Genomic DNA, 24,915 nt, shown 5'->3' on the forward strand with positions numbered 1-24,915 from the left:
GGGCTTCCGGAAGCGGAAGTGCTCGCTGGCGGCGCCCAGGCGGCATCCCGGCGGCAGCGGCGGCGGCGGCGGCGGCCGGGCGCGCGCTATGGAGCACGTGACGGAGGGCTCCTGGGAGTCGCTGCCGATGCGGCTGCACCCGCGGGTGCTGGGTGCGCTGCGGGAGCTGGGCTTCCCGTACATGACGCCGGTGCAGGTACCCGGTGCTGCCGGGCGGAGAAGGGTCCTCCGTGTGCCGGGGGCAGACGGGGAAAGGGAGGCTCTGAGCGGGCCAGGCCCCCCGGTAGTCGGACGCGGCCGGTGGGTGTAAGCTTTAGGTCTCGCGTCTTGGACCCGTCGCCCTTGCGGCGACAGGCGGTCCACACTCGGGGGCTGCCGAGCTGGTTAGTGACCCTGGCAGGCAGGGGCGGCAGCGCACCTGTGCCAGGGCCCTACCCTCCTCCGTCCTTCGAGTGCCGGGGCCCAAGTGCCTGCTGCATCCCGGTCCCGCCCCCTCTAGCTGTGAGATCCGGGGCAGGTGACCTAATCTCTCTATGCTTTTGTGCTTTCTTTCCTTCTCTGTAAAACGAGGCAAGTAATTACCTGTCTCATACGGTCGTTGTGGGACTTAACACAGGACGGTGTCGGGCACATTATGGGAGCTCGGTAAATATTACCTGCCGTTGTTATTTTGTGGACTAAGTGAAGGGTCCTGGCCCAATTTATTTATTTACTCAAATATTTATTGAGGACGTACCATGTATCAGGTACTTTTCTAGGCTCTGGGGATTTTGCTGTGTTGTTCTCCTGTCATGGGGCTTATTTTCTTACGCAGCGGAGGGAGAAAGGAGTAGAAGAATAAAGGAATTTGAGTTGGTGGAAAGTGTTACTAAGGGACGAAAACACACTGATGTAACAGTGACAATAAAGTACAGGATAGGAGGAAAGGTGGAGTGTGAGAGAGGGCCTCTCTGAAGGTGTCACTGAGCAGATACCTGAATAATTGGGAAGGAGCTGGCTGTGGGGTGATTGGGGGCGGCAAGAGATGCAAATGCCCTGGGGCTAGACTTGGCCTGGGAGGTACAGAAAGAAGGCATTTGGCTGGGGCATCGGAAGTGCTGCAAGAGATGAGCAAAGCAGGGTCTACGTTTTGCAGGGTCTTGGAAGAGTCTGTATTACGTCTAAGTGCATAGGAAGCCATCCTAATGGGAAGCTAGGTAGGAAGGGAAGGGAGGTGACTGATGTGCAGGGAGTGGACCAAAGAGCAAAGAGGCCAGGGGGCCAGTGTCACGTGGGAGAGGATGGTGGCTCGGAGTAGAGAGGAAGCCGTGGATGTCGAGAAGTGAAATTTGAGATAGCTTTGGGTTTGTTGGACCAGATGTAGGGATGACAAAAGACAGGAATCTAGAAGGTGTCTGAGGGTTTTGTCTTCAGTAGCTCGGTGGATGGTGGTACCGTTTATTGAGATGAGGAGGGTTGGGAGAGGTAGCCCGTTTCTGAAGGAAATTGACGAGTTTTGCTTTGAAATACTGAGTTGAGCTGTCCATAAGATCCCTGGGAAAGATGTCAAGAAAGCTGGAGATAAAGCTTGGGAGTGCTGTGCACCCAGCCTTGGGAATGTAGACTCTGTCTCTGCCATCAGTGGTGATGATCAGGGTCTGTGCTAGTCAGTAGACGCATGTGGCTGTTGAACACTCGAAATACGGTGAGTCCAAACTGAAAGGTGCTCCAGCTGTAAAAAGTACAACGGATTTTGAAGACTTGGCATGAAAAACGAATGGAACGTATCTCATTAATTAATTTTTGAAATACTCATTACAGGGGTGCCTGGGTGCCTCACTCGGTTAAGTGTCTGACTCTTGATATCTGCTCAGGTCATGATCCCAGGGTTGGGGGATTGAGCCCCAGGTCTGGCTCTGTGCTAGGTGTGGAGCCTGCTTGGGATTCTTTCTCCCCCCCTCTGTCTTTCTGCCCCTCCCTCGCTCGTGCTCACTCTCCCTCTCAAGATAAATTAAAAAAAAGGTAAAATATTCATTACATGTTGAAGTGACACTAGTTTGGATCTATTGGGTTACATAAAACATATTAGTAAAATTCATTTTACGTATTTCGTTTTCGTTTTGTGCCTACCAGAAAATTAAAAACCGTGTATGTGGGTCGCATCATGTTTCTTCTGGACGTCAGTAGTCTAGAGCAGTTTCTCAGTCTCGGCACCACTGATATTTAGACTGGCTAATTCTTTGTTGTGGGGAACCGTCGTGGGGCTTGTCGGCTGTTTAACAGCCTCCCTGGCCTCTGCCTACAAGATGCCAGTAGCGCGCCCTCCTCTCTCTGGGTTTTGACAACCAGAAATGTCTCCAGGCATTGCCAAATGTTCCCCGAGGGCATAGGAATCATCCGGGTCGAGAACCCCTTTCACAGAGGTCATTAGAAAAGTCCTGCGTGTGCTGTGATGGGTAAGCTCAGGCCCTGGGGACCAGGAGTGGAGTCGTGGAGGGAATGACCTCAAAGCTGAGGCCAGGGCGGGCTTCGGGTTTGGCCCCTGGTTGCTGAAACCACAGGACGAGGTTTCTCACAAAACCTAGAGGTTCTCTGTGGTGTTTCACATGAGAGGGTTTATTTGAACCGTTGTTGGTTTTTTGACCTGAGAGCCGGAAGGGACCCTGAAACTCAGTGTCTTCAAACCCTTCCTGGTCCAGAGAGGAAAGGAAGTGAGGCAGGGCTAGAATCCAGGACTCCCGAATCCCAGCTCCGCTTGCTGTCCCCTCCACGCTGTCTGTGTAGACGCCGCTGCTGTGTTGCCTCTGAGCCAGCCCCGCTGGGGTGCCTGTGGGGACTCTGCTGAGAGCCTGCATCGTGGTGGGGTCCAGTGTGACGCCGGCCACCTGCTGGGTTCCTAGGGCTTTTGGCCACCTCCGTGGAGGCTGGCATTCTCTAACCGGTGCTTTGCATCTCTCTCTCCAGTCTGCAACCATCCCTCTGTTCATGAAAAATAAAGATGTCGCTGCAGAGGCGGTAAGTACCTCGTACAAATGCAGCCCGCCCTCCCGTTTTCCCTCCAGAATGAACCGTGAGGAAAAGCCAACCAAATTTCCTCCCTCTTTGGCAGGTCACGGGTAGTGGCAAAACACTCGCTTTTGTCATTCCCGTCCTGGAGATTCTTCTGAGAAGGGAAGAGAAGTTAAAAAAGCATCAGGTGAGGATAGCCATGTGGCTGGTTTTTCACTTGGTCATCATAGAGTTCACGGTTGCGAGAAGCTGGCCAGAAGGTTGAAGAGAAAGGAGATCCGTCTTCTTTATTTGCAGATTCTGGATTTGTGAATTTGCCTGCCTGTTAAGATTTATTTGTGGCTGCCCAAATCAGTACTTCACTGTTTTCTTGCTCATTCATGAATTTGTGCAGAGCAGCAAAAAATCTGCATCACGTGATGTGCAGGTTCCCAGCTGAGTCTGAGCGGGGCAACGCTCTGCCGCCTTGTTTCAGCTCTCAGACTATACAGAGATGTCTTTCTCCCAGTCTGTTTACTGCTGTGATTTTTGCATTTTTGCTGGTGATTTGAATGTTTAAGACGGCCTCAGGCGTGGCGCCGAAGCACTGTCGAGTGTTCCTGGGCACACGAAGGCTGGGATGGCCCTTCTGGAGAAAGTACCTGTGTTAGAGCAGCTTCCTTCAGGCACGAGTTCCAGTGCTGCTGGCTGTGAATTCAGTGTTGGTAAACCAACTGTATCTTATTTGAGGTGTCTTTAAACAGAAACACGCATACAACCAGCTTATGTACTGATTGACAAAACACGACCATATAACCGTGCCTTTCCCCCAGGAGCAGCGTCTCAGTGTTTGCTAAGTCCGTGCTGTGAATGTTGCGAACTGACTGTAATTCAGAGCAGTAATTGACCCGATGCTGAAGAAGCCTGGGAAGTGCTGTTCCTCTGGGGACCCTGCTCTGTGAAGTGGAGGGTCCTGGCGTGTGTGTTCAGCTGTGTGACCCTGGGCACTGCTGATTGTGTCCTTTCCCCCCACCTGGGCAGGTGGGAGCCTTAATCATCACACCGACGAGAGAGCTGGCTATTCAGATAGACGAGGTCCTAGCGCATTTCACGAAGCCCTTCCCACAGTTCAGGTAAGTTGGATGCAGCGTCCCCGTCCGCCATGGGCGGTTATTTTGCCTGACCTGCTCAAAGACCTGTTTCTTGTTTTAGCCAGATTCTCTGGATCGGAGGCAGGAATCCTGGAGAAGATGTTGAAAGGTTTAAGGAGCAAGGGTAAGTTTGCTTGCTTCTGCTCCTTTTCTTGCTTGTTTTTGGCATTGAACCCAAGAGGAAGCCATGCGTGGTCTGGGCCTAACTGGGAGCACTTCTGTCAGCAGCTCCCTCTCCCCCAGAAGTTTCATTCTTCGGGCCAACCTCCCATTTTGCCTGCTGGCTCCTTCCCATAAGGCCCGGATGAGCCTTTCCCTTTCAGTGAGTCTTACCCCTGCAGAGGAGAAGCGAGGTCAGGGTATGGCCCCTACTCTCCCCAGGCCGGCTCTATGGGACGTCGGGCCCTTGTTCTTCTCACTGTGGGCTCCCTAGGTGGTGTCATCCCACCCTTGGTGGTCACTGACCTTGCCCTGAGCCCAGACCTGCGGCTTCTTCTCTGCCTGGCGTCTCCTGGGCATCTCCCAGCTGTTGCAAACGTGTCTGAAATGGGTACTTTTTATCCCCAAACCTGCACCTCACCTGGAGTTTCCCGGTCACCTGTCCCCCCTGCGCTTCTCCCATGGTCACCTGTCCCCCTTGCGCTTCTCCCACGGTCATCTGTCCCCCCACCCCCCCATGCTTCTCCGAAGGTCTGGGAGTTGGCCTTGCTGTCCCCTCCATCACCTCCCCACCCGATAACCATCACCGGATCCTTTGCATTTTCTCTCCAGAGCACACATCTCTAACCCTTTGCTTTTCTCGCTTGCCACGTCTCCCGCTCTGATCTAAACCACCTTGTCTCCTGGGCTCTTGCAGTGCGTTTCGTTTTTTTTTTTTTTTTTCAACGTTTATTTATTTATTTTTGGGACAGAGAGAGACAGAGCATGAACGGGGAAGGGGCAGAGAGAGAGGGAGACACAGAATCGGAAACAGGCTCCAGGCTCTGAGCCATCAGCCCAGAGCCTGACACGGGGCTTCAACTCACGGACCGTGAGATCGTGACCTGGCCGAAGTCGGATGCTTAACTGACTGCGCCACCCAGGCGCCCCTTGCAGTGCGTTTCTACTCTGTGTTTCTACTCTTGCCTTCTTATAATCCACTCTCCACAGAGCAACCGAAGTGGCCTTTTCAGAATGCCTGTCTGATCATGTGACTCACTGAAAACTCTTTAATGGCTTCTGGCCCTTAGGAAGGATTCTAATGTTTGTAAGGGGCTTGCGAGGCCACCATTCTCCACTGCCACCGCCTTCCCATGCGCTTGCTGCTGCACAGACCCGGCTTTCTTCTAGGCCACTGCGTGGGCCAGGCTCCCCGAGTCCCCAGGCAGGCTCTGGAGGTCAGCATTGCATCTGACAGTGCTGAGCACACACAGGTGTTTAATGAACAGATGAATGTTTGAGTAACGTGGTGGCCATCAGCCCTTTGAATTTTTTTCAGTCCCACCATGAATAAGGTTTATAATGAGCAGTGGTAGGTTTTGTGGCCAATTTGTTCGAGAATCTTAATGATGAGGAACTGCTTCTGTCAAGCTATACCACGAGATGGTTTTCAATAGGGGTCACAAAGTCAAGTTCCTGCAGGGGTCAGAGGATAATATCAGTGTGTGAAAGGGTTGGGGTGGGGATTGGTAGGAACTGCCCAGTACACGCTTGAGTACTCATCTCTAGCTGATAGTTGCCTTGCAGGAATCTGGGCTCAGTATTACCAGATTTTGAATTAAAAAAACACAACAATGTGGAATTCCAGATTCTCACGTGTTGGCTCCAGACTTTGTTAACCAATGGCATGTAATTCACATTAAAAACAACAATAAACTTCTTTGGGTGCCTGGCTGGCTTAGTTGGTGGAGCCTGCAACTCTTGATCTTAGGGTTGTGGGTTCGAGCTCCCATGTTGGGTGTAGATATTACTTAAAAATAAAATCTTAAAAAAAAACACACAAAAAACCAAAAAGACTTCTTGCAGGTCAGAAAGGTTGGGGCTGCATTTGGCCTTTCGTCTGAGGTTGTGGTCTTTACATAAAATTCTAATTCTGTTAACATTCTCATTTTATAGATGAGTTAGCTGAGGCTGAAAGTGGCTGAATAACTTGTTTTAGGTAAAGGGTCAGCAGACCTTTTATGTAAAGGAACAGAGGGTAAATATTTTAGGTTTGTGGACCACAGGGTTTGTCACAAGTATTCAGCTCCACTCTTGTAGCGTGAAAGCCACCAGAGACAATACGTGAAGGGATAGGCATGGCTGTGTGCCAGTGAGGCGTCACAAAAACGGGTACAGGCCCGATGTGGCCGATGGGCTGGCCTCTGCTGACCCCGCCCCGGGTCTTGGCTCTGAACCTGATATGCCTCCCTCACTGCCTCCCTCACGGCCCCAAGCTTTGCTGCTCTGAGCCCTGTCCTTCCTCTCAGGGCCTCACCTCCCTTCCCTGGAACTTCCACGACTTCTGACGGGGGGTATATAATGCTTGGGATTTGGGATCACAGATATTCCCAAGATCCAGAGAGTGTGGTAAACATTACTGTGTTTTCAAAGTGGGAACATCATTGTGGCCACTCCAGGCCGTTTGGAGGACATGTTCCGGAGGAAGGCAGAGGGCTTGGATTTGGCCAGCTGTGTGAGGTCCCTCGACGTCCTGGTGTTGGATGAGGCAGACAGACTTCTGGACATGGGGTTTGAGGCAAGGTACCGGACTGTGGGCTTCGTTGGCTTTGGGCGATACTGGGCGAAAAGGAGAGCAAATCGGAATTCCTTTACCACCCTGTGACTGCCTTTATCGGCCTCCTCTGAATTTCAGATTATTAGGTGGTTTGATCCTTCAGAGTCTACCACACAGCTTAAAATCCAGTTCTACTTAAGATGCATTTTCCTTCGTGATTTCTTGCATGTCTTTTAAACGGCATTTTTGGGATATAATTCATCTGTTATACAATTCACCTATTTCAGATGTACGATTTAATGGTTTTTAGTCTCAAAAGTTTTGTCTTTGTTCTCTCCTTTTAACTGCTCCACTTGATAGCAGTATAATTATGTGTTCGTATTGGAGAAAACTTGAAAAAAGTGAGAGTATAGTCTCATCCCCTGGTAATGTCTACTGTGAACACTGTAATGCTTTCTCTTCCTGTCTTAAAATATGTTTAGTGTTATAAAGTGGTATTTGTTAATTATGCTGATAAATGAGGGGTTGAGTGTGAGCCCTCTTTTTTAGCATAAATACCATCCTGGAGTTTTTGCCAAAGCAGAGGAGAACAGGCCTTTTCTCCGCCACTCAGACACAGGAGGTGGAGAGCCTGGTGAGAGCGGGGCTCCGGAACCCCGTGCGGATCTCGGTGAAGGAGAAGGGCGTGGCGGCCAGCAGCACCCAGAAAACTCCTTCCCGCCTGAAGAACTACTACATGGTGCGCACTGGGTGTTCTCCTTACTGATTCCTGCAGTTCAGTCCTAATGCTGCCTGGGGTCTAAGGTACATCATGGCACTGCCTCTAGGGCAACTGCCTGGAAGGTGGGGTTGAAATCAGGCAGGCTCACCGGGTGGGGGGGTGATCCTCACTGCTGACGTTTCTGGGCCGGGCTGGTAAAGTCAGGAGGCCGGCCTTTCCCAGGCAGAGGGCGTGGTCCATAGGTTCTGTGGCGTGCGGTCAGGGCAAGGCTGTCCAGTTGCACATCTTGGCTTTGCCCTCACTCACGAAACTAGATGCACTTACCGTACCGAGGAGGCTACAGCGCTACCCACGCCACAGGTTGTGTTTATTATTAGTACAGATGAAGGTTATTCGGCCAGTGCTCAGTACAAGTACCTATCAATAAACGGTAGCTTTGGGCACCCGCTGTGGCTGGCGCTGCATTCTGCTAGCTCGTATTCACTTCCGTGGCTGCATGTAGAGGTACCTGAGTGTGTGAGGAGAAACGCCAAACTGAGGATTTGGTTTTCATAAAAATAGGGGGGATGCATACAGATGGGTTTAAATGTCTCTAATTTAGGGGCCTGAATGGAGCGCTCGATTATGTTAAGAGGGACTGGAGGAGTCTGTCTCCATGGTGGTCTTTCCAGTTTTGTACATTCCTTCTGGAAACCTGTGTTCATCTTAGAGCCGTGATTTCTGAATGCGGGGATATATCAGAATCTCTTGGGGGCTCTTAAATAATAGGGATTCTTACGTCCAGTCCTAGACCCACTGAATCTGTATGCTCTGCCCAAGAATCTGCACTAACAAAAATCTACCCTGAGGGCACTTGAGTGGCTCAGTCAGTTAAGCGTCTGACTCTTGATTTTGGCTCAGGTCATAATCGCACGGGGTCCTTGCGGCGGGCAACACGCTGAAAGCACAGAACCTGCTTGGGATTCTCTTTCTTCCTGTCTTTCTGCCCCTCCCCTGCTCACACTCACCGTGTCTGTCTGTCTCTCTCAAAATAAGTAAACACTAAAAAAACACTGTACCCTAAAGGGGTACCTGGCTGGCTCAGTTGGTAGAGCGTGCAGCTCTTGATCTTGGGGTTATGAGTTAAAGCCACATTGTTGGGCGTAGAGCTTACTTAAAAAAATCTTCTCTGGAGATGGTCTTATAGCTGGTGTGATCCCTGTCTGTATGCTGGGATTTGGGGACAATTGCATTAAAAGATTTTTTTAAGTAATCCCTACACCCAACGTGGGGCTTCAACTCACAACCCTGAGATCAAGAGTCGCATGCTGTACCCACTGAGCCAGCCAGGTGCCCCTGGGGATGATTGCGTTAGATGACTGTGTCTCTCAGTTACACGGCTTTGTGACTTATATGTGTCAGCACATACTGATATCTATTCTGAGCTCGGTAGGCTGATTAATATACTGATAGAAGTGTGTTCTATTCATGGAGGAGATCAAGAGTCCTTAACATTTAAGGCTGAAACTGGAAATAGCTATGGAGGTTATTATTGTCAATAAATTTGTTTTTATTTTATTGGTTTTCCTTCTTATTTTGCAGGTATGTAAGGCAGATGAGAAATTTAACCAGCTGGTACATTTTCTTCGAAATCATAAGCAGGAAAAGCACCTGATTTTCTTCAGGTAATCCTTCTGGATGCTGTGGTGGGAGAATCTGGGGCTCAGTCACATCCAGAATATTTAGGTACATGTAGCTCTAAGGTTTGGAATTCTCTCAGGAATGTTTTTGGCCGCAAATAGCTGAAAACCCAACTTTTGTGGCTCGAACAGGAGGCATTATTTTTCTCCTGTAGAAAGAAGTCCAGAGGTTAGGCAGGTCCCGACACTGGGTTAGATCTCTGGAGTGTCAAGGTCAGTGTTTCTGCAACTGTCCTGGCCTTTTGTTCTGTCTGTCCGTCACTGTCCTGTCCGCTGTCCTGTGTGCACTGAAAGCGGATAGAGGAGGAAAGGCAGAGGAAGGTGGAAGGGTATCCTTCACATCCAAGCTTTCTTAGAATCCCCTCCTCCCTAGCTGACTCGGGCTTTCATTTTACGGGCCGAAGGTGGGCCCCTCGGCAGCCGCTCACCTCGAGAGGCAGGGGAACTGAGTGTGCAGCTGTCCCAGCCTCGTCGTAGAGGGCGGCGAGGGAGGAGGTGGCTGCTGGGACTGCGTTGGAGCGGCCAGCTCAGGGTCTGCCATGGTGGGGTTTGTTTCGGTGTCAGAACTCCAGAGGGTTTCGGATTTAGAGCTCAATATGGATGATGCTGGTAGCCATTCTCCCAAAAGGGATTGGGTCATCGCCGCCGCGTCTGGTGCTTGCCGCCTCCCTCCCGGCCCCGGGTGGTCGACGACGCTGAGCCCGGTCTCCTCTCGCAGCACCTGCGCCTGTGTGGAATACTATGGAAAGGCCCTGGAATCCCTGGTGAAGGGTGTGAAGATTATGTGCATTCATGGGAAGATGAAACATAAGCGCAACAAGATCTTCATGGAGTTCCGCAAATTGCAAAGGTGGGTTAGCTGCCGCGGAGGTCACCCTCGGCTGGGGCTGTTCTCTTGGCCTGGGATCCTCTTTTCTGCCCTGTGTAGCCCAGGGCCCCTGTCCTCGTCCTGACCCGTCATGCTGTGCTGCACTGACCTCCTTAGGTATCACGAGCTTCCCCGTGAGGTGTCTTAAGCTCTGTAAGAACAGGGACCTGAGTGTTGTGTGCCCTCCTGGATTCCCCGGTATATGGCCCGGCACCCGGCCATGGGGTTTTCATAACTTGTGCGGGTGGAGAGCGGATGGGAGCTATTCACTGAAGCCTCGTGGGTTGTCCTTGGGTGACTGCATGGGGGACACTCTCATCTCTTGGTGACCGTAATTGACTCTGTGTGTATAAGTAACATTTTGCTGCTTTTCTTAACCATTGAGCCTCCTGGCTGGTTTTTGTTTTTTTCCCGGTTGTGTTGTTAACAGTACTCTTCTAGGCAGAGAAAGAGAACGGACTGATGCACTTCAGGATTGCACTCAGCAGGTTTTTCTTTTCAAGTAAAAGTATGCTAATCAAAAATCCTTTCACTGTCTCCTCCCTCCCTCCCTCCCTCCCTCCCTCCCTCCCTCCCTCCCGTTTTGGTTGGGAATTTGTGAATTCCTAGATATTCTTAGGAGGAAGAAAAAGTCAAAATGTTGTTACCAAATGCTTCTGTGAGAGATTCGGGAACCTGTGTGTTACTGTCCCTGTCATCATCAAGGCCAGTACAGACTGATGGTGATCTCCTTACTCAGAACAGTGTTTTCTCATTTTCTAGTGGGATTTTAGTGTGCACAGATGTCATGGCCCGAGGAATAGATATTCCTGAAGTAAACTGGGTTTTGCAGTACGACCCTCCCAGCAGCGCAAGGTACAGTGTGACAGAATGTTACCCTCTCTGGGGAATCGGGCCCCACGAATCCCAAGGAAGATACACATAATGATGTTCATCAGAATGTTGTTTTAAATAGCAAAAATGGGCGAACAGGTGAACCGTCACTGGCATGTCAAATAGTGATGCCATATTATGCAGCATTTCAGGTTATTTTCACATACTTTTTAAAGTTCTCGCATGAATGGACGTGATAGAATGTTTAAAGGAAAATAATACTTAACACTGCATGTGAAAGTTTCAGTTTTTCTCCCAAACATAGAAAAATGCGGGTGAACAGAACTCCTGAGCCATAATAGTTGTTACTTCTTGGTGGAGGGCTTACATAAGGCCTCTGTTCTCTTCTCTACTTTTGCCTCCCAGTTTTCTACTAGGACTGTATCATCAGCTGGGCATAAGTGCAACAGTTTTCTAGTTCACAGAAATCCTGTCCTTACAGGATCCTTACAGAATCCTGTCTGGTTTGTAGTCTGTTTAACTGCCAGCTCTGGTATTTCTGACACTGGCGAGGGGTAGGGTTGGGACTGAGCCGTAGGGTCTGGCGGCCCTGTGCCTGCACCCTGCCGTTCTCACTTGGTGATCACGTTCCCATCCTGTGTTCACAGTGCCTTTGTGCATCGCTGTGGCCGCACAGCCCGCATCGGCCACGGTGGCAGTGCGCTCGTGTTCCTCCTTCCCATGGAAGAGTCATACGTCAGTTTCCTTGAAATTAACCAAAAAGTAAGCGGTCTTTTTCCATATACAATGCCCAGTGACAGTGACGGGATGGATACCTAGTAAACTTCTTTTTGGGCACGTGGTCTGGAACTTAGCTTAGGGGTTGCATACTCACAGGGGCAAGCCTGGTGACGTGAGTGCAGGGACCTGGCTGGCTTAAAGGCTGTGGGGCGGCACCAGCCCCCGTTAGGATGGCAGACACTGCTCGGCTCCAGCTGAGCGTCAGTACTTGGGAACACAGACCTCGTGTTGGATGCTTTCCACCAGAAATCAGGATTGTTATGTAAAATCGATTTTAAAATTTTCTTTACAAAATTTCAGACCAAATAAAACACTTGGGAATTTGGGCTTCTAGGCCTCTGATTAAGGATTACCATGAATTGTTTTGCCTCTGGCTTTATTGGCACTGGCTCTGATGGGGGTGAGGGGATCCCAGCCAGAGGAGGTGAGCATGTTGTCTGTGTGCAGTGCCCCCTGCAGGAGATGCAACTCCAGAAAAACACAGGAGACCTCCTTCCAAAGCTCAAGTCCATGGCCCTGGCTGACAGAGCTGTGTTTGAAAAGGGCATGAAAGCCTTTGTGTCATACGTCCAGGCATATGCCAAGCACGAATGCGGCCTCATCTTCAGATTAAAGGGTAAGTTGGACTGCACTTAATTGTGTCTCCTTCAGCATTATTACAGATGTGATGGTCTCACAAGTATTACAAATGTGAAGTTGCTTTGTTTTACACAAACCTTTAGGCATATACAGGGTTAATATTTTCTAAACATTTAAAAGGAAGTTTTCTGGGGCGCCTGGGTGGCTCAGTCGGTTAAACATCCGACTTTGGCTCAGGTCACGATCTTGCAGTCCGTGAGTTCGAGCCCCACGTCGGGCTCTGTGCTAACAGTTCAGAGCCTGGAGCCTGCTTCGGATTCTGTGTTCCCTCTGTCTCTGCCCCTCCCCCACTCGTGCTCTGTCTCTCAAAAATAAACATTGAAAAAAGTTAAAAAGAAACAAAAGGAAGTCTTCCTAGGGTTTGCTAGACAGAATAAACTGGCTGCTGAGTATTCCTTTCCGCTAAAACTGTAACTTTAATCCTAATTAAAATGGACCCCTTAGATCATTTGGATAGAAAACAGTTACATTGGGGATGCCTGGGTGGCTCAGTTGGTTAAGCGTTTGACTTCAGCTCAGGTCATGATCTTGTGGTGCATGAGTTCAAGCCCCATGTTGGGCTCTGTGCTAACAGCTCAGAGCCTGGAACCTGCTTCAGATTCTGTGTCTCCCTCTCTCTGCCCCTCCCCTGCTTGTGCTCTGCCTCTCTCTTTCAAAAATAAATAAAAACATTAAAAAAAAAACCCCAAAAAACTAAACCAGTTGCATTGTTAGGCATCTTCCTTGGGTTGGTGCTTATAATCAATCCTATTTTGGGTGTGCTAACTCTAATATTTTGGTTTAATTAGATCTTGATTTTGCTAGTCTTGCTCGAGGGTTTGCCCTGCTGAGGATGCCCAAGATGCCAGAACTGAGAGGAAAGCAGTTTCCAGATTTTTTGCCTGCAGATGTTAATACAGACACCATTCCATTCAAAGATAAAATCAGAGAGAAGCAAAGACAGAAGCTACTAGAGCAACAGAGAAAAGAGAAAAGAGAAAATGAAGGGAGAAAAAAATTCACAAAAAATAAAGCTTGGTCAAAGCAGAAGGCCAAAAAGGAGAAGAAGAAGAAAATGAATGCAAAAAGGAAGAGGGAAGAGGTACGGTGTGTTTTCTTTCTCAAACACCCAGCTGAGAATTCTGAATGAATTTTATCAAAATAATGTCTTTTAGTAGGAATTGTGTGTGGCTCCCCTATCCTTCTGTCCTGTTGTGAGTTGGGTGAGAGTGTGTTGTTGCTGGTGGGAACACGTTGCTGAGGAATTTGGTGGTTTGTTGGTCTCTATACTTAGGGTTCTGATATCGAAGATGAGGACATGGAGGAACTTCTTAATGACACGAGGCTCTTGAGAAAGTTTAAGAAAGGCAAGATTACTGAAGAAGAGTTTGAGAAGGGGTTGTTGGCGAGCGGCAAGAGAACAGTCACCACAGCAGACGTGGGGATCCCCGCCTGGGAACCTGACTGCTGACACCGGCTTTGGGGAGCGTGGGAGAGCGGGGAATGCGGCCAGCGGGCCCGGCATGGCTCACATCTGCTTTCGCTACGTGTTGGAACTTCACATCCAAGAAAGCTGCTCAGACTTGGGGGGCGGGGGGTTTTACACTCGTGGATGTTGTATTAAAACCACACCGGCCTTTAAGTGTAATGGAAGAGCGTAACTGTCGGAGTGTAAATAACAGATGTCAATATTTATTTTGATGGGTCACCTATAAATTAAAGCTCATTTTTCTGTGGCTATTTTATACTTAACTTTCTAACAAAGATACTGAGGTAGACTTGATTTTTGGCTTTTTAAGGTTCCTTAGTGTTTTCGGGCGTCTGAGCTTCCTGGGTGTCCTTTCCCCTGGACTTCTGTTATCTCTTTCAGGGGCTGTACAAAACACCGGCATGGGGTTGCTGATGTTGCTGGGGTTCTTTTCAAAGAATAGTCCTCACCGCTGTTTTATGGGGGAGTATCTGAAAAACTAAAGAAGCAAATCCTAATCTCGGAAAAAAATATGCCTCGTGTTGAATAAATTATTTCCTTCCATCTGACTGTCTTGGGTGTGTGACTGAAGCTGCAGAGGCCTCACCAAGATGGCCAGGACCTTTGGGCCTCGGGTAGCTCTAAGTACTGATGCAACACCGTCTCAAAACCCTTCATAGAATTTATTTGAAAAGATGCTCGATTTGTCCCCAAGTACAATTTTAAAAAGCTGGTCAGGCACAAACAACATCTAAAGGAGATTCACATCTTTCACAGATGCAGAATTTCAGCTTATAAACGTTCTGGAAGGTCTTCATATGTGATGAGCCATATAGGATGCTCCTGCTAAATGCCGTTTCTGCCTTCCTCGGGTTCTCTTGCTGGTTTCCATTCTGTCTGCCCCCAGACCGATGAGGGGATGGCAGTCCCTGGCTCGTGTTCACCGCTGGAAGCCTGATGAGAACTGAACATGGTTTCTAGCCTTTCTCACGAGGCGCCGTACGTAATGTGTGTCCCGGGCAGCTGTTAGTTCCTGAAGGGGCGCCTGGCTGCACAGGAAGGCCTGCATCTCTTTGATGCTTGTAGCAAATCAGTCTGGAGTGCAGGGAAGAAGGGAGGTGGGCTTGGGCAGGTCTTTCACTGGATAAGTAGCCAGTAATCTAATTTGTATTTCTGGAAAGTGCCTGGAAACCACGAGCGCAATTCAGGTTGGGTTTTACGGGAACTATGAACACATTTTAGATGGGGCTGAAATGAATAAACAATTCTTGAAGTTTTAGGTCTTTAGTCTAAGTCTTCACTAAAAAAAAAAAAAATTCAGTTTTAGGGGTGCCTGGCAGGCTCAGTTGGTGGGGCACACCACTCCTGGTCTTGGAGTTGTGAGTTCGAGCCCCACATTGGGTGTAGAGATTACTTAAACATAAAATCTTAAAAGCTTAGTTTCTGCCCGACTCACCAAGGGGTCAAGAGGCTACTCACCCCGCCCCAAGTGCCTCAGCTGCGCCAGCAGGGAAGGGTCCAGCGGTTACAGATACAACTTGATGAGCTCGTCGCTGACCGCTGAGGGTGTCAACACCCCCAGGTCTGTAAAGAGCAGTGTTATCAAGGAAGGAGACGTGTAGTCCACCCACGGGTGCTCCTCTTTGAGATCCTGTTCGGTCTGCACAGACTTCAGGGTATCTGCCTTATACTGAGGAGAGACAAAGCGTGCGTTGGTTTCCCCCACGAGGGGCTCAGAACCGGCGTGGGCGTGGCCGAGCAGCCAGTGCACTACCGTCTGAAGGAGCGCCCCGAAAACACGAGAAGCCGGCTGCGCAGCGCCCTGGTGAGGAGGGCAGAGTTGCAGGGTGAGCCAGAGGGGGCGGCCTACTGGTCACCAGCCTCATCTAACGAAAACCCAAACCGCGTCTGCCCTCACTGGGGTGCTGGCTTCATTTCTCGAAACCTCTTGAGATAACAACTGACGCCGTTTACACAGACCTTACTTTGTGCCCAGCACGTGCTGAGCTTTTCTCCTGGGTCACCTCCCAACTGTCGTAGTGCTGCCAGGTGGCACTTGCACCTCGTTTCACAGGTAACTGAAGTTCAGGGCGGAAAATGAGAGCATGTGCCCCAGGTCACGTGGTTGTAAGTGGAGACAGGAGCCGAGCCTGGAATCAACCATCCGCTCTCCCTGCCTCCTTACAGCCCCTTCACGTGTGTCAGAGAGACCGAGAGACAGAAATTCTGGGGACAAACGGATCTCTCTGACTCTGAGTTCAACCAACAACTGATCTTTGCATCCGAGGTGTTGGAGAATGTGACGGGAGGACAGTAGCTTACGGAAACACTCTTACAGTGCTTTTTCCCCAAAGGTTTCAGCTTAGACTCAGATACCCCTTCAAATAGGTAAAAACAACAACAACAACAACAACAACAACAAACTCTTGCCTTAAACTTATCTGGGACATCTTGCTGGTTTAGTGGGAAGAGCCGTACAAACTTGAAACTTTCTGCAACCACATAAAAAGGCTTGTTCTGTGCTTTGGCGCACACGGCCATCTGGTTGGTTCCAATCTGGAGAGTCAGAGAAAACGTAGAAGGATGAGATGTTATGGCACATTTGGAGGTGTGTGATATATTACATAATGCATGTAATTCTGGCTTTGGAATTAAAGATCTTTTAAACAAAGATGACAGCATAGGGGCCCGTGAGTGGCTCCGTCGGCCGAGTGTCCGACTTTGGCGCAGGTCACGATCTCATGCTTTGTGGGTTCGAGCCCCGTGTAGGGCTCTCTGCTGTCAGTGCAGATCCTGCCTCAGATCCTTTGTCCCCCTCTCTCTATCTCCCTCCCTGACTCGTGCACGCTCTCTCTCAAAAATAAATGTTAAAAGAAAGAAAAAGACAACATAGACAGGTCTCCAAAGATGCACAGTCAGACGCACACTCCAAAGATGCTCAAGGTCTTCAGTCCTTAGGCAAACACAAGTCAAAACCACCATGAGATGCTACTTCACGCCCACTGGGGCGGCTAGAATAAAAAAACAAAACACAAGTGTTGGCAAGGACGGAGAGAAGCTGGAATCCTTGCACGTTGCTGAGGAGAAGGCGAAATGGCGCGGCTGCCGTGAAGAGTCTGGTGGGTCCTCGAGAAGCTGAACGTAGAATTACCGTATGACCCAGAAATTCCATCGTAGGTATGTACTGGAGGGGACTGAAAACAGGAACTCAAACGGATGATTGTGCACCCGCGTTCGTAGTGACATTATTCCCAAGAGCTGAAACGTAGAGACAACTCAAGTGGACGTGAACAGGCGGATAAGCAAACATGGTCTGCGCACGCGACGGGACGTTACGCAGCCGTGAAGGACGACGAAGCGCTGACACCTGCTGCAATACAGACACTTGGAAAACATCACGCCAAGTGAGGCCAGGCCTCCAAGCCATACGCGTGAAACCTTTATGTCCCATATGTTTCACCACACAGCACGTGGAACAAATTATGAAATCCTTCCATGGTAAGCAACGGATAGAGAAATATTACCACCACACTACACCGATGTCCAATATGCCCAATTAGAAAACAAGCCGCCAAACCCAATTCCAATTAAAACATGTTCTGAGAAAAGATGAACTGCATTCTCATGGTTTACAAAGATCAAAGACAGGTGACCAAACTCTGGCCGCTCCAGTGGCCCCGGGGGACAGGGACACTGTCTGATGCAATGGTCGTCTGCAGGCTAAACAGGATTGGATGAGGGAACCGTAACACCCGATGCCGCCAGCAGGTAGGTTGGTGACCTCTCCAAGCCCGGAGCAAGGAACCGTGGAGAAGCGATGTTCTCACCTTGTTAATGATGCCCCCGTTTTCAACAACCCCTTCAGCGCCAACTATGACAAGGTCCACTTTCTCCATGATGTAGCTGAAGAAATTAAAAAAAAAAAAAAAAATTGCTCTATTTTCTTGGCTGCTGTTAGCATCACCACCTACCGACATTAATATTCCATTTTCAGCTCACTAAGCCCCTCTCAAAACAACTTTCTTCAGAAGAGCACCTCGCCCGAGACACACCCTTGGCACTCTTACTAGTTCTGCCACCACGGGGCGTGGAAACCCGCCGTGATCACACCCCCACAGTAAAACGTGCACAGCATGCTGCCACCCAGCGCACATACACGTATGGGTGCGGTAACTGACCCAGGACTGATTCTCACTATGTGTGCGCCACTCGATTTTCTGATCTAATTCAATACGAACAAAACCACAATTTTAAAATCTGTGGTGGTCTGAAATTGGAAGAAAAGGCTATGTAATTCAAGAATCTTTCTGGGGCGCCTGGGTGGCTCGCTCGATTAAGCCTCAGTCTTCAGCTCAGGTCATGATCTCACGGCTCGGGAGTTCGAGCCCCACGTCGGGGACAGCGCAGAGCCTGGAGCCTGCTTCCGATTCTGGGTCTCCCTCTCTCTCTCTGCCCCTCCCCTGCCTGCATTCTCTCTCTCAAAAAGAAAGAAACGTTAAAAAAAAATGTTTTTTAAATGAAAAAAAAAATTTATAAAAAAAAAAAAACCTTTCAGGTAGGGTGAAGGTCAATTTATCTTTGACGATGAACAATTATGTACAGTTCTTCAAAATGCTTACTTTGAACGCATTCTTAATTGCCTTAACCATCTGCCTTATGTGTTTTCTTTCCAAGAGATTATCCGTCCTGTTTTCTTTTGTGAAGTACCCTGTCAGTTCTCGGAATGTGTCCTTAGTTTTAAAAGTGAAGTTGCACGGGTAAGTCAAAGAAGCCCTGAGGGCCACTGAGGACAGCCTACGCCTGCTGAAGAGGGAGCACTGATTACGTGTGCTGGCCTTAACCCAACCTTTGCACCTTGTTCTTAAGGTGCGCCCTAAGACTACATAAGCGACTCCCACTCTCCACAACTTTCTACAGCTCTGTCTTCTGCATGTACTATCAAGACTTTATCACGAGCTTGCTGGTCTCATGAATTCAGAATTCAATTCAGAAGCGGCACATTGCCCAATGCAGTTTTATGAATGGGACGCAAACCTTCAATCAGGAAACCCTGCTCCAAGCCAACCCCGAGGGTGCGTGAGGAAAAGTAACTATGGTCAGGAAGACAGGAACTTACCCAACAGCAGCATCTAGGACCACAGTGACAGGGACGTTGAGGTGGCAGAGAGCTTTGGCCATTTTCTTACTGGAAAATGACATTTTGAGAACATTAGAGAGTCCAAGAAAGTCCCATAGTGCGTATGATGAATCACTTAATTTGGACGACATATCACATTGGCTTGAAACGCTGCTCATATTCACGGATTAAGGGGCACATCCCAAGATTCTGGACTAAGGAAACAAGAATTTGGGTTCTTTAGAAGAAAGTATGTTTTAGGAAAACTACATTCTTGGGGACTCTGAGTAGGAGATACAAATGCAGAAAAAAGGACTAAGTTTTTCCTTTATCTTCTGGAGAGAGATGTGAATCATCTACTCCTTGACACAAATCTTTCCGCAGACGTATTCGGTTGCTGTTTCTTTGATCTGACAACTAAATAAAAACCCTAGATCCCATACCGTGGCCGACTGCAATTACACAGGATTTTTCCTCAGGGACAGGAACAGGCACAGCCGAAGGCAATGCTGACTATCTGGCAAACGGGGGGGGCGTGTTCTGGGTCTTCCCACACGGGTGCGAATCCTCAGTTTGCTCTTTAAAGTGACTGCTAGGGGCCCATCGGTGGCTCAGTTGTTAAACATCCAACTCTTGACTTCGGCTCAGGTCACGATCTCACAGTTCATGAGTTTGAGCCCTCTGTCAGGCTTTGTGCTCACAGTGTGGAGCCTGCTTGGGATTTTCTCTCTCTCTCTCTCCCTCCCTCCCTCCCTTCTCTCTCAAAATAAATAAATGAACACTAAAAGAAAAAAAAAAAAAGGACTGCTCGGCACATAACCAAGTGGAACGATACTTGCCCTGATAAATCAGGCTGTGACTCTGTAATGTACACCTTGAAACGCTTCTTAGCCGCCACTGCTGCCTCCAAAACTCTCAGGACCACTCTGGAGTAGGCGTGAGTTAATATTCGCTGTGGACCGAGAAAGCTCTGTCAAAAGGGCAAGCTTTGCAGTGATCACTCACGCTCTCTGCCCCTCTAATGCACGTTCCAGGCACCCCGAGGCTTCCCTGTACCCTTTCCCACAAGTCAACTGTAGGTGGAGAGGAGATCTTTGATGGCACATGTATCGTGGGCCCTCTCTTCCCACAGCAAGTGCGGGAGGGTGGAGCCTCCGTGTGGTGTGGCTCACAAGACACAAGTCTTTCTATCTGAACGCTCTGTTAGGTTCCTTTGGGCCGGTTTTCCCATTTCTAAGACTCGGTTTGCACACTCAGGCCCGCAGGCAACAGGCAGGTCGCATGAAGACATGCTCGGGTGGGGCCAGCGGCAAAGAGGAGAGACCAAGCTCCAACGGGGTCACAACGGGCCTCCTGTTGCCAGATCATCGATTTTTCTTGAAAATCCAAGACTTAAGCATTGGCTAATTTTTTTTAGTTTATAGATACTACTTGGGGTAAACACAACCCATTTGTGGGGGCGCCTGGGTGGCGCAGTCGGTTAAGCGTCCGACTTCAGCCAGGTCACGATCTCGCGGTCGGTGAGTTCGAGCCCCGCGTCAGGCTCTGGGCTGATGGCTCGGAGCCTGGAGCCTGTTTCCGATTCTGTGTCTCCCTCTCTCTGTGGCCCTCCCCCGTTCATGCTCTGTCTCTCTCTGTCCCAAAAGTAAATAAAAAACGTTGAAAAAAAAAATTAAAAAAAAAAAAACAAAAAAAAAAACACAACCCATTTGTGGACCGGATACAATGTACAGACGCTTGCTTAACTGTGTTCTAGGCAACAGACTACGCGGTTCTGTATATGCGAAAGGGATGGATATAGCGCCATCTTTTCCGGGCCTCCTGAGAGCCTGTAAGAAATACAGCTTCTCAGCCCCCCAAGACCTACTGAATAGGAATCTGCATTAGGATCCCCAGGTGGTTCATCCACAAGGTGAAATGTGGGCAGCTCTGCTCTGAATTTAGTCTAAATCAGCACGGATGCAGGTGGGTATCACACCTTCCAACACACCAGAGCAAACGAAACCTGCCGAATACTGAGCGCGGGGGGCAATCTGGTGGGAGGAGAAGGCCTCAGCGAGAGGCAGTCGTAATCTTGCCTCCACTCGAGCAAAAGTGGCTTTGTTTGCAACCAGCGTTTGTACAAGCTCTACTCGCTGCTATTACATCGTTTACTGAATAACACACTTCAAAGGTTGGGAAGGGGATAATAAAACCGAGGACAAGATTTCAGAGTCAAAATGCAAGTAAATGATTTTATGGTCCGTGGAGGCTTGGCTGGCAGAAGAGGGACGCCGTGGGAGAGACGTCATCAAAGTTTTACTGCCCCTTTGCCGGGGACTGGCTTAACCTGCAGCTCCTGTCCTCGCTCAACGTGTACTTGGCAGCTCTGTGTCTCTGAAACAGCACTGGAAACGAACGCACGGACATTATCGAAGCTAGTGCTAACCTTCACCTTCACCTTCACGTCAGGATGACCCAGTGCCAAGAGCTGTTATGTGCGGACTGAATTTTGATTTAGTACACATCCAGTAATGAAAATGCTTCTTTGGTGAGACATCCTATTAAAACCAAAGAATCATCCGTGCTCTCCCAGGGTTTTTCTCCACCTGTTTAACAGGACAGCCTCTGTAACCACATTTACACATTTGTGTAGTGCTTGCTCTGTGCCAGGCATAGTACAGAGTCCTTAGATCATCTCAGTACCTCCTCCCACAACAGCCTGATGAGGTAGGTGCTGTTACTACCTTTATGTAACATGAGAAAACTGCAGCACAGAGAGGTTAAGTAACTTGTCCAAGGTGAGACAGCAAGTAAGTGGCACGGAGGGATGTTACCCCAGGAGTCTAACTCCAAGATCCTTGCTCCCAATTACCACACACCCCGGAAATCTACTCACCGCCCCATCTTTGATGAAAGTATGGCACAGATCTGCAATTTTATTTCTCGATAGGGATATTCTCCTGAGAAAAAGTTCTCCCCGCTCAATCATGATCTTTTTACATTTAGAGTAATCCTAGGAAAAAAGGAGCAGAATGAGGGGAAGGGCAAGATCCAGGACAGTATTTGCAGCCAAACAAAGGAGAAAGGTAACCCAAGGAGGGCAGTGCTTACCGAGTATTCCAAGGAGGTGAGGCTAATAAAGCGTAGGAAGAGCTCCCCGCCTGAGGACACGGCCACAGAGGAGTCCACGCCACACAGGGTTTCTATGGCACTGGTGAGGTTTGCTCTCAGGCCCTGGATGGTCTCCCCTGGATTGATCACACGAGGAAGGCGATGTTCGTTTAAGTATCACAGCCCCTTGGTGTGTCTGTGATTCATTCACTTATTCAACCAGTGTTTCCCGAACGCATCCCGTATGCTAGACACATCAGTGAGCAGATGGACAGGGTCCCTGCTCTGATGGGACTCCCTCTCTAGTGGAAGAGGCAGACGGTAAATAAACACACAAAGAAACACACAAGTTACAGACCCAACGAGGACAGAGAAAAGCAGAATGATGAGAAAGGTGGGGCTACTTTGGAAAGAGCTAAAAGGGATGGCCCCTGGAATGGAGGTCATTGAAACTGAGACCTGAGTAAGAAAAGATCCAGCCACATAAAGAGCCAGTAGGAAAGGTTACAGGTGCAGACTCTAACCACAAAGACCCTGAGATGGGGACAAACTTGACAGGACAGAGAGAGGCCGCCAGGGCCGAAGCACAGTCTAGTGAGGGATGGCCTGGAAGGAAAGTAAGCAGAAGTGGCAGATGAGGTGTGCGAGGCGGTTCAGGCAGGGCTTAGGTGTTTGCGTGTTACTGCAGGTACAACGGGAAGACTCCAGAGGTCATCTTAGACACACGTCTCCAGGCCAGCCCTTCACACGCAAGAAGGCACTTTATTGTTGTTGTTACTTTGCTTATACAAGATATCATGCTATACCAAGAAACTTACACGTAGGATGCCTGAATTAGGTGATCACAGTGAGTGACACTCATACTAAAATTTATTCTGTAGCATTCTTTGTAGCAACTGCACAAATTCTGGCACATGACAGAAACTCAATAAACACTTATAAAGCTGAGCTATTGCTATAATTTAAGCTTCATGGTTGACTTGTTACAACATGGTCACTCTTGGAGAGCCTGGGTGGTTCAGTGAACCGCCTAATTTCGGCTTATGTCATGATCTCAGAGTTCGTGGGTTCAAGCCCCGCATTGGGCTCCACGCTGGTGGTGTAGCATCTGCTTGGGCTTTTCTCTCCTCCCTCTGCTCCCACCCCCTTTCAAAATAAATAAGTATATTAGAAACAAACAAACAAAAAACATGGTCACTCTTGATTCAAAGTTCATCTCACTTCTGAAAGGGGACCCATTTAATGATGACTGGGGGGCTCTCTCCAGGTTAAAAGGAAGACTGAGGGGAGCCTGGGTGGCTCAGTCAGTTAAGTGTCCGACTTTGGCTCAGGTCATGATCTCAAGCCTCATGAGTTTGAGCCCCGCATCGGGCTCTGTGCTGACAGCTTGGAGCCTGGAACTTGCTTCAGATTTTGTGTCTCCCTCTCTCGCTGCCCCTCCCCCCCTCCCCTCTCTCTCTCTCTTTCTCTCTCTCTCAAAATAAATAAACGTTAAAAACAAAACAAAACAAAACGAAGACTGAAATGAAGGAGAAGCTGAGCTTGGAGCTGCATCACCTTATGAAGGCCACACACATTTTCACTTTCTACCCTTCTAACAGTCATTAGAAGACTTTCCCAACACCCAAAGTGTTCCAATCCGACCCTCTTCACCTTTATCTCTCTTCAAGAATTCCAGCAAAGTCCGGATGGCGGCTACTGCTGAGGCCATGTCAGGATCTTCCTTCATCTGGGACTTAAAATATTCAATTAGCTCTGGGAAGGGACAAAAAAAGCAATTCATCAAACTCATTTAGCAGGATGTAAGAGCAGAGAGGTTTTCACTTACAAGCAAACTAATTTTAAAAATACTTTCTTTTCAGGATGTTTGGCTTCAGGGGCATTAGTATTTACAAGCTCTCTTTCTCGTTTTGAGAAAGCTATCCGTTCATAATGGCATAAAATTGAAGCACCACCAAATGATCGTGGAAGGTCATCCTCCCTCTTAACCTGGACTCCACATCGTGGGAGAATCCCAGAGTCAACCTCTCCAGACAGTCTATGCTAATTCAAGCCTGTTCACCTGCTTACATATATACATGTACATGTAGAGGTCCATCCCCCTCTTATTTTCTTAAATGATAAGTATCACACATGTTAGTTTCCTCTTGTACCTCACTTAGTAAAACACCTTGATAACCACTAGACCTGCACATCAAATATGCCTTTCAAAAAAATTCCAGGGGCGCCTGGTGGCTCAGTGGGTGAAGCATGGGACTTCCGCTCCGGTCATGATCTCACTGTGAGTTCCAGCCCTGCACCCGGCTCTGTGCTGACGGCTCAGAGCCTGGAGCCTGCTTCGGATTCTGTGTGTCCCTCTCTCTCTGCCCCTCCCCTGCTCACGCTCTGTCTCTCTCTCAAGAAAATAAATAAACATTAAAGAAAATTCCAGTACTAGATCCAATAAAGCAGGGAATCTTACTCATATTTTACATATGAAGAAATCAAGACTGGGAAGACCTGCACCCCTGGCCCAAGTGTCCCTTTTTCGGAGGAGGGCACTGGAAACTGTTGGGAGAGGAAGGCCTGGGATACCCTGGGGACCCAGCCCGTGGATACAGGGGCAGCGAGAGAGATTTAGTTGCCACTAGAAGCAGCGCATCCAGACGAGCAGCCTAAGCTTGGAAAGGGACTTCTCGCAGAGCGCAGCCTGGGCGTGCGAGGTGGAGGGACCCCGGCGTGGCTCCGCTTTAAGCCCAGCAGGCCCCGGCCCTGCCCGTCCCGACTCACCCTTGTCGTCCATGGTGCCCTCCGGACCGCGGAGCCCGAGGGGACCGGGGCCGCCCGCGCTGCGGGGAAGCGTCCCCCGACCCGTGTGGTTCGCAGCCGCAGACACGGTCAGCACGCAGCCCGACTCCACACTCCGCTTCCGGCGCTTTGGGGGGC

General features: G+C 49.2%; 2 protein-coding genes across 4 annotated transcripts; one reads left to right on the forward strand and one right to left on the reverse strand.

Annotated features, from left to right (window-relative positions):
• Positions 1-61: 61 nt before the first annotated feature.
• DDX55 (DEAD-box helicase 55) lies at positions 62-14,345 on the forward strand. Its single transcript, XM_030335781.1, has 14 exons — positions 62-196; positions 2,944-2,994; positions 3,089-3,175; positions 4,009-4,100; positions 4,180-4,242; positions 6,690-6,839; positions 7,363-7,552; positions 9,116-9,198; positions 9,932-10,063; positions 10,844-10,936; positions 11,563-11,677; positions 12,143-12,311; positions 13,123-13,415; positions 13,608-14,345. The coding sequence occupies exons 1-14, from the start codon at positions 89-91 to the stop codon at positions 13,782-13,784; spliced, it is 1,803 nt and encodes a 600-aa protein (XP_030191641.1). The 5' UTR covers positions 62-88; the 3' UTR covers positions 13,785-14,345.
• Positions 9,083-24,894, reverse strand: EIF2B1 (eukaryotic translation initiation factor 2B subunit alpha). Of its 3 annotated transcripts, none has more exons than XM_030335784.1 (10): positions 24,760-24,892; positions 23,644-23,745; positions 21,991-22,127; positions 21,776-21,892; positions 19,737-19,849; positions 18,898-18,966; positions 17,609-17,684; positions 16,212-16,337; positions 15,261-15,471; positions 9,083-9,362 (listed from the first exon to the last, which is right to left on the reverse strand). In XM_030335784.1, the coding sequence occupies exons 1-9, from the start codon at positions 24,770-24,772 to the stop codon at positions 15,307-15,309; spliced, it is 918 nt and encodes a 305-aa protein (XP_030191644.1). In that variant the 5' UTR covers positions 24,773-24,892; the 3' UTR covers positions 9,083-9,362; positions 15,261-15,306. The 3 variants fall into 3 exon arrangements, with proteins under 3 accessions (XP_030191644.1, XP_030191642.1, XP_030191643.1); XM_030335782.2 differs by lacking the exon at positions 9,083-9,362 and adding an exon at positions 14,446-14,965 and having other exon boundaries at positions 24,760-24,894; XM_030335783.1 differs by lacking the exon at positions 9,083-9,362 and adding an exon at positions 14,446-14,876.
• Between the last annotated feature and the right edge of the window lie 21 nt (positions 24,895-24,915).

The sequence above is a fragment of the Lynx canadensis genome, chromosome D3 (genome assembly GCF_007474595.2).
Source record: "Lynx canadensis isolate LIC74 chromosome D3, mLynCan4.pri.v2, whole genome shotgun sequence".
Classification (NCBI taxonomy): Eukaryota; Metazoa; Chordata; class Mammalia; order Carnivora; family Felidae; genus Lynx; species Lynx canadensis.